The sequence below is a fragment of the Eumetopias jubatus genome, unplaced genomic scaffold (genome assembly GCF_037043125.1).
Source record: "Eumetopias jubatus isolate StellerSeaLion01/CBP00866 unplaced genomic scaffold, mEumJub1_p1.0 scaffold_4, whole genome shotgun sequence".
Taxonomy (NCBI): Eukaryota; Metazoa; Chordata; class Mammalia; order Carnivora; family Otariidae; genus Eumetopias; species Eumetopias jubatus.
This window is the reverse complement of record NW_028274810.1, coordinates 180,590,420-180,608,805: the sequence shown is the minus strand read 5'-3', so window position 1 is coordinate 180,608,805 and position 18,386 is coordinate 180,590,420. Positions and strand designations below refer to the sequence as shown.

General features: G+C 39.4%; 1 protein-coding gene across 1 annotated transcript in view; it reads right to left on the bottom strand.

Annotated features, from left to right (window-relative positions):
* Window positions 1-16,475, bottom strand: part of BPNT2 (3'(2'), 5'-bisphosphate nucleotidase 2) — a 37,056-nt gene extending 20,581 nt beyond the window's left edge. Inside the window, exon 1 of the mRNA XM_028118990.2 lies at window positions 15,815-16,475. Coding sequence (XP_027974791.1) covers window positions 15,815-16,204 — 390 coding nt within the window. The 5' untranslated portion in view covers window positions 16,205-16,475. The remainder of the gene's footprint in view (window positions 1-15,814) is intronic.
* Between the last annotated feature and the right edge of the window lie 1,911 nt (window positions 16,476-18,386).

Below are 18,386 nucleotides of genomic sequence, written 5' to 3'. Positions count from 1 at the left end.
CATGACCGAGCTGAAGACAGACAGACAAGCTCCCTTTCCACAGCAGATCACTGTGTTTATACTGCATGTGATTCCATGCCCAGACCCCATACTAGAGTGTCAGAGTGATTGTAACACTGACACCTATGTAAGTGGAAAGTCACACATGGTGAAAACCCTACAAATACCAGCAATCTCTGGAAAGTGCCTTGACATATCCCAAATTGTCAGGGAGAAAGTTAAAAATAGTAATATTCCAGAAACACTAAGCCAATTAAATCAAAAAATATTTTTAATATGGTGTACTGTAAACATCCAATCCATCCATTCACTTATTCCTTTACCAATTCCGTAAATGTTTACTGATTGCCAGTTCCAGGGTCTGATGTATAACAGTGATCAATTTGAGACAAAAATCTCTGCCCTTGTGGAGCTTAGCAGAAATTCTAGAGAAGGAGATAAACAATAAGCAAGATACATAAATAAAATGTGAACTGTGACAGTGACAAGGAAACATAGAATGTAGCAGGGAAGAAGTGTGCTGTAGGACAGTAGAAGAAGGGTTATTCTTTAAGATAGGATGCCATGCCTGGGATTATTCATACTAGCCAAAAATTATAAACTACCAAATGTCCATCAACAGATGAATGGATAGACAAAATGTGGTACATCATACAATGAAATGTTAGTCAGCCAAAAAAAAAAAAAAATGAAGTACTACTCATACTATAGCACTGATGAACCCCCAAAATATTATGCTAAGTGAAATAAACAAGAAACAAGAGGTCACATCCAAGATGATTCCATTTATGTGAAATGTCTCTAACAGGCAAATCTATGGAGTCAGAAGATTAGTGGTTGCCTGGGGTAAGGGTGGGAACAGAGATTGCAGCAAATGGGCACAGGTATATTATTAGGGCGATGAAAATGTTCTAAAACTGATTAATGATAAAAGTTGCACACCTTGGCAAATCTAAAAACTACTGAACTAGACATTTGCAATGGGCAAATTATATGATATGCAAAATATGCTGCAAAAAAGTTGCCATTTGTTTTCAAAGATAGGGCAGCTAAGGAAAAGGTGGCATTAGAATGACAATTTAAAGGAAGTGAGCCTAGCAGGCATCTATCTAAAGGAAGCACCTTCCAGCCCACCGAGTAAAATTGCAAAGGCCCTGAGGTGGGAGTGTGCCTGGTATATTCAGAGCAAGCAAGGAGGCCAGTAGGGCTAGAGCAGAGTAAGCAAGCCAAGAAGAAAGGAGCTGAGTAAACCAAGAAGAAAGGATGAGGTTTGACAATAATGGAAACCCAATGGTGAAAGACACTGCAGGCATGACACAGAGGAAGCTGCCCTCCATCATAACCTCTGTTAACAATGTGCAGAGTGTCCTAGCCATTGCAGAAAGCTAAAGGAGGGTGGCCTATGTAGGGAGGTACAGAGATAGAAAGGAAGAAGCGAAATCATTAACATGCAACTGGTGAAAATCCAAAAGAACTTGTAGATAAATTACAGAATAACAGCAAAGTCTCCAGATACATAAGATCAATACTTAACATCAATTGCACTTCTTATATACCAGAGACAAATACTAAAGTATTTAACATAAAAATGGAAGCCACTTAAACAAAAGAAGTAAATTATCCAGACATAAAACTACCCAAGATGTACAAAAGCACTATGGAGAAAATAAATCTGTATGAAAAACGTTAATGAGTTAAAAATGATAAAGATGTCAATTCTCCTATCAGTAAATCTACAGATTTAATGAAAACTCCCATCAAAACCCTACAGATTTGTTTTTTAACCCCCTCTTGGAAAAAGAGCAATCCATTTTGGTGAAGGAAAAAAAAATAGAAATATCATGGTGGGAGGACTTTCCTGACCAGATATCAAGACTTACTATTAAACTTATTATGTTAGAATACTAAGACTGTGGCACTGGGGACATATTTGGCTTTTCCCCCCCAGCTTCACTGAGAAAACTATACATATATACATACATACAAATGTATATGTAAAGTGTACAGTGCGATGATTTGATATATGTATATACTATAAAATGATTACCATAATCAAGTTAATTAATACATCTATCACTTATTTACTTTTTTCTTTTGTGGTGAGAACGCTTAAAAATCTACTCTTGAAGCAAATTTCAAGTATACGATACAGTATTATTAACCATAACCATCTGTATATTTGATGCTCAGAACTTATTCATCTTAGTCATAACTAAAAGTTTACACCCTTAGACCAACATCTCTATTCCCTCATTCCCTAGACTCTGGCAATCACCATTTTAATCACTGTTTCTATGAGCTCAACATTTTTTTTTTTTTTTAAGATTCCACATATTAGTGACACCACACAATACTTTCTCTGTGTGGCTCACTTCACTTAGTATAATGCCTTCCAGGCTCAACCATGTTATCCCAAGTGGCAGGATTTCCTTCTTTTTAATGGCAGAATAACATTTCAGTGTGTGTGTGTGTACACATATGTGTGTATATATACACATACATACATATATACCCTTTTCTCTTTATCCATTCACCTACTGACAGACACTTATCATTTCCATATTTTGGCTATTGTGACTATTGCCACAATGAACATGTGAGTGCAAATATCTCCAGATACTAATTTCATTTAGATATATATCCAGAAGTAGGATTGCTGGATCATATGGTAGTTCTGTTTTTAATTTTTTGAGGAACCTCCACTCTGCTTTCCATAATGGCTATACTCATTTACATTCCCACCAATGGGGTAAAAGTTCTCTTTTCTCCACATGCTTGCCAACCTTTACCTCTTGTCTAATAATAGGCATCCTAACAGGTGAAGTAGTATCTCAGTTGTAGTTTTGATTTGTATTTCCCTGATGATTAGTGATGTGGAACACCTTTTCATATAAATGACAATCATTTGTAGGTCTTCTTTGGAAAAATGTATATTCAGGTCCTTTGCCCATTTTTAATTGGATTACTTATCTTTTGCTATTGAACTGAATGAATTCCTTATATAATTTAGATATTAGCCCCTCATCAGATACATTGTTTACAAATATCTTCTGTCATTCCATAGTTGCCTTGTCCTTTAGTTGTTTTCCTTTGCTGTGCAGAAGCTTTTTAACCTGACATTGTTTCACTTATTTTCGCTTTTTTTTTTTTTAGAGGGTGGGGCAACAGAGAGGGAGAGAGAAAATCTTAAGCAGGTACCATGCTAGGTAGGGCTCAGTCACACAACCCTGAGATCATGACCTGAGCTGAAATCAAGAGTCAGATGCTTTGACCAACTGAGCGACCCAGGTGCCCCTATTTTTGCTTTTGATTTCTGTACTTTTAGTGGCTTTTCCAAAAAAATCATTGCTAAGACCAGTATCAAAGAGCTTTATGGTTTCAGGTGGTTATGTTTAAATTTTTTGTGCATTTTGAGTTAGTTTCTGTTGAGAGGTGTAAGATAGGGATCCAGTTTTATTCTTTTGCATATAGATAACCAGTTTTCCCAGCACCTTTATTGAGGAACCTATCTTCTTCCTGTGGTATCTTCTTGATGCCTTGTCAAAGATTAGTTAAATGTGTATGTGTGGATTTATCTCTATACTCTATTCCTTTGGTCTATGTGTATGTTTTATGCCACTACCATACTGTTTTGATTACTGTAGCTTTGTAATATAATTTTAAGTCACGAAATGTGATGCCTCCAGCTTTGTCCTTCTTGCTTAAAATTGCTTCAGCTACTTGGGTCTTTTGTGGTTCCATGTGAATTCTGGATTATTTATTCTATTTCACTGAAAACTGCCATTGGAATTTTGATAGGGATTGCACTAAATGTGTAGATTGCTTTGAGCAGCATGGACAATTTAACAACACTAATTCTTCTAATCCAAGACATGTAACACCTTTCCATTTATTTGTGTCTTCTTAAATTACTTTTACCAATGACTTAGTTTTCAGTATACAGATCTTTCACCTCCTTAGTTAAATTTATTCCTAAGTATTTTACTGTTTTTGATCCTATTGTAAATGGAATTTTCTTAATTCCTCTTTCAAATAGTTCATTGTTGTTAATACATAGAAATGATATAATGATTTTTGTTTGTTGATTTTGTATCCTACAACTTTACAGGGTTTTTATTATTAGTTCCAGTAGTATTTTGTTAATTTTAGTTTTCTGTATGTAAAAATCATGTCATCTGCACACAATTTTATTTCTTCCTTTCTGATTTGGATGCATTTTATTTCTTTTACTTACCTAACTGCTCCGGCTAGGACTTCAGTATTATGTTGAATGGAAGTACTAAGTGGGCATCCTTGCTTCCTGTTGTTAGAAGAAAAGCTTTTAGATTTTCATGAATGGGTATCACGTTAGCTGTGGGCTTGTCATATATGGCCTTTATTACGTTGAGGTATATTTCTATACCTAATTTGTTGAGTTTTTATCATGAAAAATGTTGAATTTTGTCAAATGCTTTTTATGTTGCGATAATCATGTGATTTTTATCTTTCATTCTGTTAATGTGGTATATCACACTGATCAATTTGCATATATGGAAACCATCCTTCAACCCAGGGATAAATCCCACTTGATCATGGTGTTTGATCCTTTTAATGTCTGTTGAATTCAGTTTGCTTGTATTCTCTTGAGGATTTTTGCATGTTATGTTCATGAGGAATAATGGCCTGTGATTTTCTTTTCTTGTAGTGTCCCTGCATAGCTTTGATATTAGGGTAATGCTGGCTTCATAAAGTGAGTTTGGAAGTATTCCATCCTCTTCAGTTTGGGGGAAGAATTTGAAAGGATTGGTATTAATTTTCCTTTAAATGTTCGGTAGACCAGTGAAGACATCTAGTTCTGGGATTTTCTTTACTGGGAAGTTGATTAATGATTCATTCTCCTTATAGGTTGGTTCAGGTATTCTATTTCTTCATGATTCAGTCTTAGTAGGTTGTATGTTTCCAGGAACTGATCCATTTCTTCTAGGTTATCGAATTTATTGGCCTATAATTATTCATAGTAGTCTCTCATGATCATTTGCATTTTGTATTATCAGGTGTAATGCTTATGCTTTCATTTCTGAATTTATATATTTGAATCCTTTTATCTCTGACTAGCTAAAGGTTTGTCAATCTAATCTTTAAAAAAACCAGCTCTTGGTTGGTATTTTTTATTGCTTTTCTAGTCTCTATTTCAGCTCTGACCTTTGTTACTTCCTTCCTTCTGCTAACTTTGAGCTTAGTTTGCTCTTCTTCTAGTTCCTTAAGGTATAAATTAGCTCATTAGGCATAATGAAATCTTTCATTTTTCTTAATGTAAGCATTTATCATTATAAATTTCCCTTTTAGAACTGCTTTTGCTGCATCCCATAAGTTTTGGTATGTTGTACTTCCATTTTTGTTAATTTTCAGAGGGAGAAAGAGAAAGAGGGAGACAGAGGGAGAGAATCTTAAGCAGGCTCTGAGCTGAGTGCAGGACTCGATCTCACAACCTTGAGATCATGATGTGAGCCAAAATCAAGAGTCGGACACTTAACCAACTGAGCCACCCAGGTGCCCCTTTTTTGTTAATTTCAAGATTTTTTTTCATTTCCCTTTTGATTTCTTCTTGAACCCACTGGTTGTTCAAGGGTATATTGTTTAATTTTCATAGATTTATGCATCTTCCAGTTTTTGTCATCATTGACTTCTAGTTTTACACCACTGTGGTCAAAAAAGGCTTATTATGATTTTTTTTTATGATTTTATTTCATTTATTTGAGGGAGTGAGAAAGAGACCACAAGAGAGGGGGTAGGGTCAGAGGGAGAAGCAGACTCCCTGCCGAGCAGGGAGCCCGATGTGGGACTCGATCCTGGGACTCCAGGATCATGACCTGAGCCACAGGCAGTTGCTTAACCAATTAAGCCACCCAGGCGCCCTATGATTATGATTTTAATCTTCAATTTATTAGGACCTGTTTTCTGGCCTTACATGCTATCTACCCTGGAGAGTATTCCATATGAGCTTGAGAAGAATGTGTATTCTGCTACTGTTGGATGAAATGGTCTGTATATATCTGACAGTGTCTTTATCAGTTTGAAGTGTAGTGCAAGTTCATTATTTCCTTATTGATGATCTATCTAGATGATCTATCCATTGGTGAAAGTGAGGTATTGAAGTCTTTACTATTATTGTATTGCTGTCTGTTTCTGTCCTCAGATCTATATTTGCTCAATATATTTAGTACTCTGATGTTGGGTACATATGTATTTACAACTGTTGTATCTTCTTGATAAACTGACTCTTTTATCATTACATAAATTCTTCTTTGTCAGTTTTTTACTCAAAGTCTATTTTGTCTAATAGCAGTATAGCTATCCTGTTCTCTTTGGGTTTCCATTTGCATGGAATATTTTTTTTCCATCCCTTCACTCTGATCCTATGTGTGTCTCTAATGTGTTTCTCTTGTAGGCAGCATGCAGTTGGGTCTTTTTTTTTTTTTTTTTTTAAATCCATTTACCTGCTGTTTTTTGATTGGAGAATTTAGTTCATCTACATTTCAAATAATTATTAGTAAGTGTGGACTTACTAATGCCATCTTGTTAATTGCTTCCTGGTTTTCTGTGGTTTCTTTGTTCCTTTCTTACTCTCTGTCTTCCTTTGGGATTTGATGATTTTCCATGGTGGTATCCTTTGTCTATCAGAGGTTTTTGCCTTGTGGTTATCATGAGACTTACATAAAATATCTTATAGTTGTAACAGTGTATTTTAAGTTGATAACAACTTAACTTTGATTGCATATGAACTATTCCCTCTTTCACTCCCTCCACATGTTTTTGATATAACATATTTTTATATTCTATATCCCTTAACAAATTTTTGTAGCTATAGTTTTAAAACTCACCTTTTAACTTTTGTATTAGAGTTAAATGATTTACACACCACTATTACATTAGAATATTATGAATTTCACTATATACTTACCAGTGAATTTTATACTTTGTTTTCACATTACTATTTAGCATCCTTTCATTTCAGCTTGAAAAACTCCTTTTAACGTTTCTTGTTAAGGCAGGTCTAGTGGTGATGCATTTATTTGTCTGGGAAAGTCTTTATCTAGTCTGCATTTCTGAAGGACAGTGCTACAAGGTAAAGTAAGTGTTCCTGGTTGGCAGGTTTTTTTTTTTCTTTCAGCACTCTGAATGTATCATCCTACTCTCTCCTGGCCTATAGAGCTTCTGATGAGATATTTGCTGGTAGCTTTATGGGGGTTCCCTTGTATCAGATGAGTTTTTCTATTGCTTTCAAAATTCTGTCTTTGATTTTTGACATTTTATTATAATGTATCTCAATAAAGTCCTCTGAGTTGAATTTGTGGACCTATGAGCTTCACATAGCGAGATGTTCCTCTCTCTCCCCTGATTTTCAGCCACTATTCCTTTAAATAAACTTTCTGCCCTTTTTTCTCTCTCTCCTTCTCTGGGACTCCCAAAATGTAAATAGTTACACTTGATGGTGCCCCATAATGCACACAGGCTTTCTTCACTTGTTTTATGTATTTTCTTTTTTCTCTGTTGACTGGATGATTTCAAATGATCTGTTTCTGAGTTCGTGCATTCCTTCTTCTACTTGATCAAGTCTTCTGTCGATTCTCTCTACTGAATTTTCATTTCTTGTATTCTTCAGTTCTAAAATTTCTAGTGGCTTTTTTAACTTCTCTTTGTTGTTATCTCTCCTTTTGTTCATGCATCGTTTTCCTGATTTGAGTTGTCTGTGTTCTCTTAAGCTCACTGAACTTCCTTAAAACACTAATTTTGAATTGACAATTTGTAGATCTCTATTTGGTTCTAGTTACTAGAAAATTACGATCCTTTGGCAATGTTGTATCTCCTTACTTTTTTTGGTATTCCTTGAAGTCTTGCATTGCTGCCTTCACATGTGAAGCAGGAGTTGTCTCCTCCAGTCTTTACTGACTGGCTTTGGGAGAGAGCAATCTTACCTTGAGTCTGATGTAGAATTCTGACACTTTCTCTGACCTCTTCTACGGATGTGCCTTCTACACACTTTCTGTTCCCTCCTGGAGGGCAATAACATTATATGCTTTGTCTCAATCCCACAAAGCCAGGCCAGGCTTGTTTTCTCTAGTGTGGTACCCTGAAATACTCAAGTTTGTGAGCCTTTTCCCAATTCCGCAGTTATGCTGGCTTTCTGCACTTGTTTGCCAGCCATTTGCAAAGGCTCAGTCTCATCGTCTACAGGAGCACACGCTAAAATCAGGCCAATGTGGGTGAGTGGGGTGGGTTTGGGCAAGGCGTAGAGAGTGTTGAGGGTGACCGTGAGCCAGTTGAGGGGATCTGAGGGTAAGGAATCCTCAGTGGCTCATGGGCAGCCTTCCTGATGGGTATCTACGAAGAGATTCATAGCATCCCTTTGGAGTTCTGAGCCCTGGTTTACATGCCCACAGCCTCTCCCAACCCCTTAGCCTTACAGATCACTTTAGTAAAATAGGTGACAAGAGACAAAAGTGGGGTCCTTGGGCAGTGTTCTGCTTGGCTGGGAAAGCCAGGTACTCACTCACACACTCCTGTGGGTGAAACTGCAGGCTGCATGGGTCTCTCCTGGCATTGACCTTGATGGACGGGTGATGCAAGCAAAATGAAAATGTCCCTCTTACTCTCATCAATGCATCTATTCTTAAGATTTTTTTTTAAATTTCTTTTTTATTTTTTTGGCCCCAATGGTGTGCTGGAACTTCTCTGCTGGTCTCCCAGACTCCTACAAAGGAACTCTTGTCTGTGAATGACTACCCAAATCAATGTCCTGTGAGGGAATGACAGTAGAGAACTCCTATTCTACCATCTTGCAGACATCAATTTAAAGTACTTTGGATTTAGGGCCCATGCACTTAATAATAAACAGTGCTAAGCTACATCAGATGAATGAATGTAAGAATAACACCATACAAACACCACAGAATAAACTTAACAAATGTGACTACCAGAAACTACAAAGTAGTTTACAAACTACAAACCCCTGCAGTTTACAAAAATGGCAGTGCCACGTCTAGGAAGCAACTACTGTGCCTTATGATTAAGATTTTTTCCTAAAGTTCAAGTCAGCGTCTCCATATTCTTTCAATGTAGTATGACCTAACAAATTATAGAACTGTATTTGAAAACATCTTTCCTCAGAGTCAGGTTAGTAAGAAACAAATGGAGCAAGAGAACAAAAACATCAGCACAATGTCCTCATCTACTTTTGCACAACTGCTATTTGTAACCTGCCACTAACATTACACACCTACAAATGGATTAAATCCTGTAAACAGCCTTGCAAACACTGGTAAGATCAAGATCAGTAAGCCTATCTCAATTCTTTTCCACATTTCACCAGCCAGTAAGTCCTGGAAATTCTACCTCCCAATTCTAAATACATGAAATTCTGTATACCAAGCAAATCTTGATTTAAACCACTATCTATCTCTCACTTAGATTTCTAAAATAGCCTTCGATCTCTCCAGCCTCCTATAATGGATTCACTGATTCATTCATTCATTCATTCAACAACTATTAATGACCACATATTCTAAACTGTTTTGGGCACTAGGATAAAATAATGAACAAAATGGACAAAATCACTGCCTTTATGGACCTTCCCTTTGCAACCCAGCAACCTGCCATCTTCCTAAATCAGAGTATTGTGACTCCCTGCTTAAAACCTGCCAACGGTTTCTCATTACACAGAAATAAAATCCAGACACCTTACCATCATCTACAAAGTAAGGCCTGGATGATTTGGCCCCAGTACCCTTTCTCTATTTGCATCCTTATTTCCTACACTCCAGACCTGTTTTTTTTTTGGTCCCTTGGCCTCAAGGCCTTTGTACTTGTACTCTTCTGCTGTATACACTTTTCCCAAATCTCTTCATGATAGTGTGCTTCTTATTCAGATCTCAGCTCAAATGACAGACTTACAACGGCCTGCCCTGACTACCATGGCCAAAGCAGAAGCCCCCGTTCACTCTCCTGACATGGTTTTATTTTTCTTCTTCAAAACCCTTATTAGTATCTGAAATCAGTTTATTTGTTCACATGTGTACCATCTATTCTGACCCACCAGAACTTAGGTTTTATGAGTTCTAGGACGCAATTTCCTTCACACTGTAGCCGCATCCCACTGCCTAAGCCAGTGTCTGGCACAGTAGGTGTTGAATAAATACTTCTGCATTGACAACTTTATTCTTTGCCAATGTACTTTCATTTCTTCCCCATCACCATTTCCGTTCAATCTACTCTCCCTCCCTCATTGCTACTGCCTATCTGTCTCAGTCCTCAACAGGGAACTGAAGAATAGGAAATCAAGACTTCAGAACACAATTAATGCTATTCACATCAAAGTCCAGGTACTTTGGGGTTGAAGAGGCTTTTGGTTAATGCTTTAAGAAGGCACCAACTACTGCATTTCTCCATAAATCATAGTATCATAAAGATTTTAGATACAGTGCCTCGCACTGTGCCTATCACATAGCAAACATGCAGTAACTATTTTCTAAATGGATGTCTTCTTCTACCTTTTCAGAAGTGTTTCACTATCAATACCATCTTTCAAACATATACCTATAATTAATTAAACATGTTCTAATGTCTCACATCTTAAAAACACCAAAAAAAAAAAAAATCCATAGAAACTTGTCTTAGTCCCATATAAGACCAGCCAAGCTCCTTAGAAGTCCAATTTCTTAAAAGCTTTGTCTTTACTATCTCCATTTTCCCCTGTCCCATCTTTTTCAATTTTGCTCCCTTTCCATCAAGCCACCAAGCAAGCTCTCACAAAGTTCACCCATGACCGTTCACCATACAGGACCATCATTAAGAGTATGTTCTGTCATGCCAGCTCCTCAATTTATTGGGAATGTGACTCACCTAGGCTAGCCACCTAATCTTTCTGTGCTGCTAAAAGTGGATGATAAATATAACTTCCTACTGGGTTCTCTGGATGAATTAATGAAATAGAATCGGTAAAACAAACAAGCTTAGCATAGTGCTTAACACAGAGTAGGCATTTAATAAAAGCTGGCTGCTATTATTATTAAATGATTATTTTCTATCTTTGTTGGGCCTTAGGCCCTTGATCTTCCCCTTTCACACTATATTCTTTCCATAAGCAAACCTGTCCACATGGGTTTCAATTAATATCACAACAATAATGACTCACAAATTCATATTTCAAGTTCAGATGCCTCATCAGAGCTTCAGACCCATATATTCAACTGCCTCCTTAACATGTCCCCTTGGCCACATCAAAGACAACTCTAACTTCGTAAGTCTAATAAGATGGCACTCATGATCTGCCCCCTTGGACATGTCATCCCTCACTCTTCTTTATCTCCAGCCAACACACCAATCGCGAAAGCCAGATATAGATATGCTCTGTAACACCCTTAGAAATTCTCTCATCTCTTTCCAATTCTCTCTTCTCTACAACCATACCCCCGATTTAAAATGTGTCATCTCTCTTGAAAAAACCTCCTAACTAGTTTACTCCCTCCAAACTATTCTCCAAGCATCAACCCCTGAGGCCTTCTAATCATTCAAAATACTGTAGGTTAGTTAAAAGTACACTGTAGTTATACCTCCTATACTGCCTTAATATATAGAATTAAACAGACCTGAGATGATACTAAGACCATGAAGTGAATCTCTCTGCAGGCCTAAAATTATTTTCTAGCTGTCTAAAGTTTGGTAAATTATTTAGCCTCTCCAAGTCTCAATTTCTGTATCTGCAGGATGGAGGCAATTAGCACTTGACTTCCTATACTGTTGTCAAGAGTACATTAATAATGGGAATAAAAAGCTTAAAAGCTTAATTCAGTGCTTGCTACTTACTGAGAACTAAATAAATGTTAGCTAGTAAACCAAGCTGAGTATAACTTTCCCATTGCCTGAGTTCTGGTCCTCATCTCTTGCACAGCCTATTTTAATATACCCCTAACTGGTCTCACTCACCTCCAAATGCCCACAGCCCAAACAAAGCATATTGCAGGCTTCAAGAAAAGTCAGGTAAATCTGGTCTTCTTTAGTACTTTAGGATTAAACTAAAGATCAGGTCCAAACCTCTTTGAGTTTGGCATACCATCCAGCCCCTGCTTACCTTCCTCATTTCCTCCAATCATTTCCCCCAATGTGCATCAGATTCAGACCCATCAGGATACTCGAATTTACTATACTACCACTTCTATTGGGCCAGCTCCTTTCAACTTGGTTTTCTTCTGTCTGCGATGCTTATGTCTGCACTAATTATCAAATTACCAGTTATCTAGATTTTAAAGAAGAGGAAACTGCAGCTCAAAGAAGTGAAATGACTGGCCAGGATCACACAGGTGGGTGACTGGCCAAGGCAAGGGTTCCTTTTTTTTTTTTATAGATTTTATTTATTTGAGAGAGAACGAAAGAGAGAGAGAGACAGAGAGAGAGGTAGAGCACGAGCACACACAGGCAGGGGGAGCAGCAGGCAGAGGGAGAGGGAGAAGCAAGCTCCCCGCTGAGCAGGGAGCCCGACAAGGGGCTCGATCCCAGGACCCTGGGATCATGACCTGAGCTGAAAGCAGACCTTTAACCAACTGAGCCACCCAGGCGCCCCTCAAGGTATGTGTTCTTAGCACTATATTAGCACTTCTCAGACTTTTCCAATGAGCAGTCCTGTTGAGAGAAGAATGTAACTCCCATCCTAGAGGTCAAGGAAAGCATAGACCCAAGACTCTGACCAGCTTGGAATACCATGCTTTAATTTCAAGTAAAATGAATCATTTTCAAAGTCAAAAACTCTGAACAAGTAAAGTTGAGGACATACAGCCTCTCACATTGAGAGCTCCCTGTGCGTTAAACTGAAACTATAAATCCAAGTTTGTATGTTCTGTGGCTATAAATCACTCCAAAAACCTATGGTCAGCCTTCATTTTCATCACTATTCAGAAGGATATAATTAAAGACAGTATCATACAAATGGCTGCAGATACTATTACTTTCTTACAATAAAATCAATCATAGAGTGTTTAAGAAGAGGAGAAAGACTGCCCTAAGGACTCTCCCTAGATCCCTAACATAAGAAAGGCTTAAGACAAAAGGAAATCCAGGGACAAACTTGAGTTTTCTTAGGATAACACTCACTTCTGCAGAGTAAGGCTTCTCAACCAGGGCACCAACTGAAAACTTAGGCTAGATCATTCTTTGTTATGGAGAGCTGTCCTGTGCATTGTGGGCTCTTTACGGTCTACCTACTAGATACCAACAGCATTCCACCCCCAGTTGTGACAAGCAAAAATCTCCAGACTTTGCCAAATGTCCCCCAAGGATAAAACCACTCCCACTTGAGTACTCCAGAGTGTACAGAGATATACATTTGGTATATCCTTGTACTGAGAAGTAAACATCAGGAGAGCTCAAGCCTCTGATTCTAGACAGGAAAATCGTGGGAGAAAATAAGAGACCTCTCCCTATTTGCACAGGGCACCAGGATAAAAGAAGAAAGTATCTGTGGTTTCTCAATGTTAATTTTCCATAAGGAAGTCAACTGAGTGGGATCTGACTTAAATTCCTTAATAAAAAATCCAGGTAAGGCTTCAAAAACAACCAGACATTTAAGACTGTATTCTGGGTGCTGCAGGACAAGAGGGAAGAAAAGAATCCAGGGCTGGTTTCTACTTAGATGACAATATTTGGCCTCTAGTCTAACAACATAGTGAAAGAAGGAGGCAGCTCAACATCACACCACGTTACTTTGACACTGTATAAATGAACATAACCTCCTCTACTCCAGCAGAAGTCCAACACTAAACATATACATGGTGAACATTCAAACAATCACAAGAAAACAAAAAGTTATTTTACATAAAGGCAAAGCCTTCAACATCTGCAATTCTGAAAGCCTAGCTTTTATGTTTAATAAGATGCAGCTCACCACCCTTGGCAGCTATTCCCTCAGCATTTGCTAATAAGTGAGAAAACAAATGCAGAATCCTGTGGAGGTTACCCAAAGCAAAGGGTTTGGTAGGATGGGCTGGAGTTCACATGTGAACACACATACACACACTTCCATGTTTTTGGTACTTAAGAATATTTTTGTTTTTACCCTTAAAAAAAAATCAACTCTGCTTGATATATTTCATTATTATTGCTTTTTAATCTTCTACAATTTTATGTTTTCCCCCAGGAAATTATACTATAAATTTGAAGTAGCCTCCTAAAGATCTAGCTAAAATGAAGAATTAGATAGTTTATGTAAACTATGGAGTGTCATGAGCCTCAGATTTCCCATCTGTAAATTGGCATAAATAAAATTTACTTCTTAAAGTTGCTGTGGTGATCAAATGAAGTCCTGTGTGGCCATTGTCTGGGTGCCTAAAATACACTCAAGAAATGGTTACCATTTCTACTGTTTTAACTACTCTCCATCAGCTTCTCTGAAACTCCTGTTCCTTCCACACACTGAAAAGAACACGTGTTTTGGAGAAAGAAAATATTTTAGAAGCACATCTTAACATCTATGCAAACACAAGGTTAAGTATTATTTGTGATGATAAAGTAGGGTAGGGCAAAAGAAAAATAAATGTTTGGTGTTTCGTCTGAGAATTCTCCTGTCAATTACAGGTGATTGCCAGCACCTCATGATATGAAGCCAATGTTCCTTCCCCTGCAAGAAAAAATTTTTTAAGGAAATAAAAAAAAAGTAATAAAAAAATGACAGAAAGAGGACAAAAAAAGAACCAAAGCAATAATATGACAGACCAGAGGGAGGGTTACACAAAATAAGTAAATTCTATAATGACAATATTCTCCCAACTCTTCCAATAACAACAGTAAAAGGTCAGATACCTTCCAAGAAGCTGGGGTTTAGATTTCACTGTTTATCTAATTAATAGAATTCCACTGGAAACAATTTTTCTTCCCAGTAGCCAAAATCTACTGTCAGGTGAGTTAACGCTATAACTCATAAAGTGTTGCTACACTATGCTAAGCCCCTCCTCTGGAATTATAACTTTTTTTTTTTTAAGTTTTATTCATTCAACGGCAGCTCCCCTAAAATGAATTTTAAAAGTATTAATAACAAATTCAAAATTCTGGATTTATCTAAGAAAATGTCAATTCCTTCCCCCAGAAACCTACCCAAATAAAAGGCAAAGGTTCTTCAATTCTCATTCTCTGGAGAAAATACCAGGTAGACGGCTGAAATGAAGTTGCTGGGAAATATACTTCCAAACACTTCTTTAAAGAGCCCCCAAAATACATGCCATTAAGAGATCATTCTACAGCTAAAGTAAATCATGAGCATATCCCCCACAAATGCTCTGCATATTAACAGCTCCCCAACAAGACTTCCACAGTTCTTGGCCCTCAATTAGCTCCTGGTAGGTCCGGCAGAAAACGTGTATGCCATAGTCACAACCCTTCCAGCAATTACATCAAGGAGGGTTAGAAGGCCATGGGGTAGGTTCTAGTCCAACCCCTTCGTTTTAGAAAAGGCCCTGCGGTAAGGAATGAAGTTAACTTTCACAGCCTTTCGGTATCAAGGCCCACCCAGAACCGAGAGCTCCAGCTCCCAGGTACAAGCACGAACACATAGCCCGGGAGGGGCCAGAAGAGCAAAGGCTCTGAGTCACACTACCGGCAACCTCACTCATCTCACCCGCCAGCTGTTTGTACGACCTTGAGCACCTAACTTCGCCTCTCAATTTCCACATCTGCAAAATGGGAGTCAGGACCCCACGACCTGGGGCTGTCGGAGGTGTCAAGGCGCTGGGAACTCGCTCCGAGGCTCCCCCGCTCATCCGCTCCCAGCGCGCCCGGCGCTCGTGGCACCCACCTGCACGTTAGGGAAGGCGGTCTTGAGCAGGTAGAACATCTTGCGGTTGGACAGCACGTCCCCGCTGGTCATCTTGTCCTCGGCTCCCTCACGCGTCTTCCCCTTGGACTTCTCGTGGAGGACATTGCTCTCGCGGACGCGCCTCACTTCGTCGCCGCCGCGAACAGCGGCCAACACGGACACGGCCAGCATCTCGCGGAGGTCCACCGTGCCCCCATCGGCCGCGGCTGCGGGCCCCGCCGCCCCGTCGCCGCCTGGCTCGCCGCCGAGGCCGAAGAGGCTGAAGCGGCCGGCCAGAAAGCCCGAGTACAGGTGGTAGAGCACGCCGAGCCCCAGCAGGCAGAACACGGCCACCCCCAGCGGGGACAGGCGGATGCCCATAGGGGCCATGGCGCGGGAGGCCGGGGCTCGGGGCGGCGGCCCTCACAGGCCTCCCCGCGCCCGCCGCCGCCGCCTCGCTCCCGGGCCGGGCGCCGCGCGTCCTACACCGGCGTCCGCTCGCCGGAGCCCGCGCGCCCCATTGCTCCCTCCAGGGAAAGCCCGAGCCGCGCCGAGAAGCCCTCCGTCGTCGTGCCGCGCGCCCAACTGCCCCCGGCAGCGCGGTCCCGGCTTCTTAGCTGGCCAGCGGGTCCCACTTCCACGTTAGCCAACGGCTACGAGGTGAAAGGGGAGGGTGGGTGTGTATCCGGGTTACGCGGGGGGCGGGGCGGGGTGGGGCGATATAGGCTCCGCCCTCGGGGCTGGGTGACCGTGGGGGCGGGGCGGCGGGCTGCGGGCCCGGGGAGCCGCCGGATTGCTGCTCCTCTTTTAGTCAGGATGGAGCTGTGTTTGGGTTTTTGAATCATTCTTGATTGTGACGGGGCAATTTTCCATGCAGGGAAGGTGCTGAGTGACTCGTGCAATTTTAAATTAAAACTCTCTTCGAACGAAGGTGTATGGCTGACATAAGGTCTAGCCTTTATTTTAGTCTAGACGTCCCATCACTCTCAAGTTATTGACGAACGGAGGAAATTACAAGCCTTTTTCAGAGAGATCGGTATGCTTTTTTCTCCGGCGCTTGTGTAGGTGGACAGAGCCGGTAGCTTTAAATCGCTTCTCTGCCCTGGGAGAGGTGGGCAGTGAACGGTACTGGAGAATTTCACCTGGCTCTTTGGTGTATCGGTCTCTCTGTGGTTATCTAAATGTGCATGCATTTACATCTGTATGTTTATATAGATTTTTCCCTATACTTCCATCTGCCAGAATATAAACCATCCTTTATGCGACTGAAAAACATGGCTTGATTCTGGACTTTCATAATGAAAGAAAACGCTCGGAGCTTCTCTCATTTCTTTTCTTTTTTTTTTAAGGATACTTTACACGTACTTTACATGAAGATGAAAGGTTTGCGAAAGCCCATTTGATATAAAGATTATCACAGGATGGTCAGTCAATCTAGAATACGTAACCTTTGAGTCAATATAGGCCCTCTAAATGTACTTGCAGAAGCCTGTAACGGATATAACTGCCTTCTATGCCACTTAAATTAGCAGTCATAGTGAATACTTACTAAATTTTAGTAAGTATTATAATAAGCATTAAATTTATTTTCCATCTCACAGTGAATATTAAGATGTGCAGTATCATTCTCAAGTGTTAGAATATTTATATAAAATCAACTTAAAATGCAGCCTACTTTACAGTTCATAGCCAAAAGTCAGTGGTTTTAAGTGGGCTTTAATAAACATTAATGACCTTAAAAACTGCAAGTATACAGAATAGATTCTGAACATCCTTTGCTAAGCAAGTCCTTAGAGACAGGCTGACCTTCACCACTTCCTTAGAGTTCAGAACATCTGTAGAATTTGCGTATGGTTATATAGATGCAATAAACAAAGGCTATTGATTGCTTGGTTTCCCTGGCAGCAATCTGTAACTTAAAAATAATCACAGTACAAAATCCGGTACAAATACAGATTAATGAAAGAACAATCTCTGGTGTGTTGACAGAACCAGATCTTAAGCAACTGGCACTGTTCTTGTCAGCTTTTGAGAACAAATTCACAATTAAGCAAAGCTGCTTTCAAAAGAAATCTGAAAGTGAAGGTCACAGGATAATTATGGCTACCAAATCCAGAGATGAATATAAAGATCAGGGTTGAAGTAGAAAGGCTTAAGTTCAACAGAACCACCTCAAACTATACTGAGATCAGCAAAAGATACGGGTTGGGGAGTAGTTGTGAAAATATTAAAAGCATCATTAGAAAGTATGGATGAGGTTTGTAAAAATAAACACTAATATTTTCCAAGGATTTTGAAAAGGACTATCGGGCCCCACTCATTGTGGCATTATACAAAGCACCAGTAAGACACCCAGAGAGATACTGAAAGCTCTAGCATTTATACTGCAGGAAAGGGATTAAAGAATCAAAGGAGAAGATGCCCTGAAACAAATGAGTGAGGTTAAAGATCATAGTTCCAATAAATAAATAAATAAATAATAAATATCATAGTTCCAAAGCTCTAGTACCCAGGTGACCACAAGGAATAAGTAATAGATATTGATAAAATATAACATGTAATCATTCAGAGA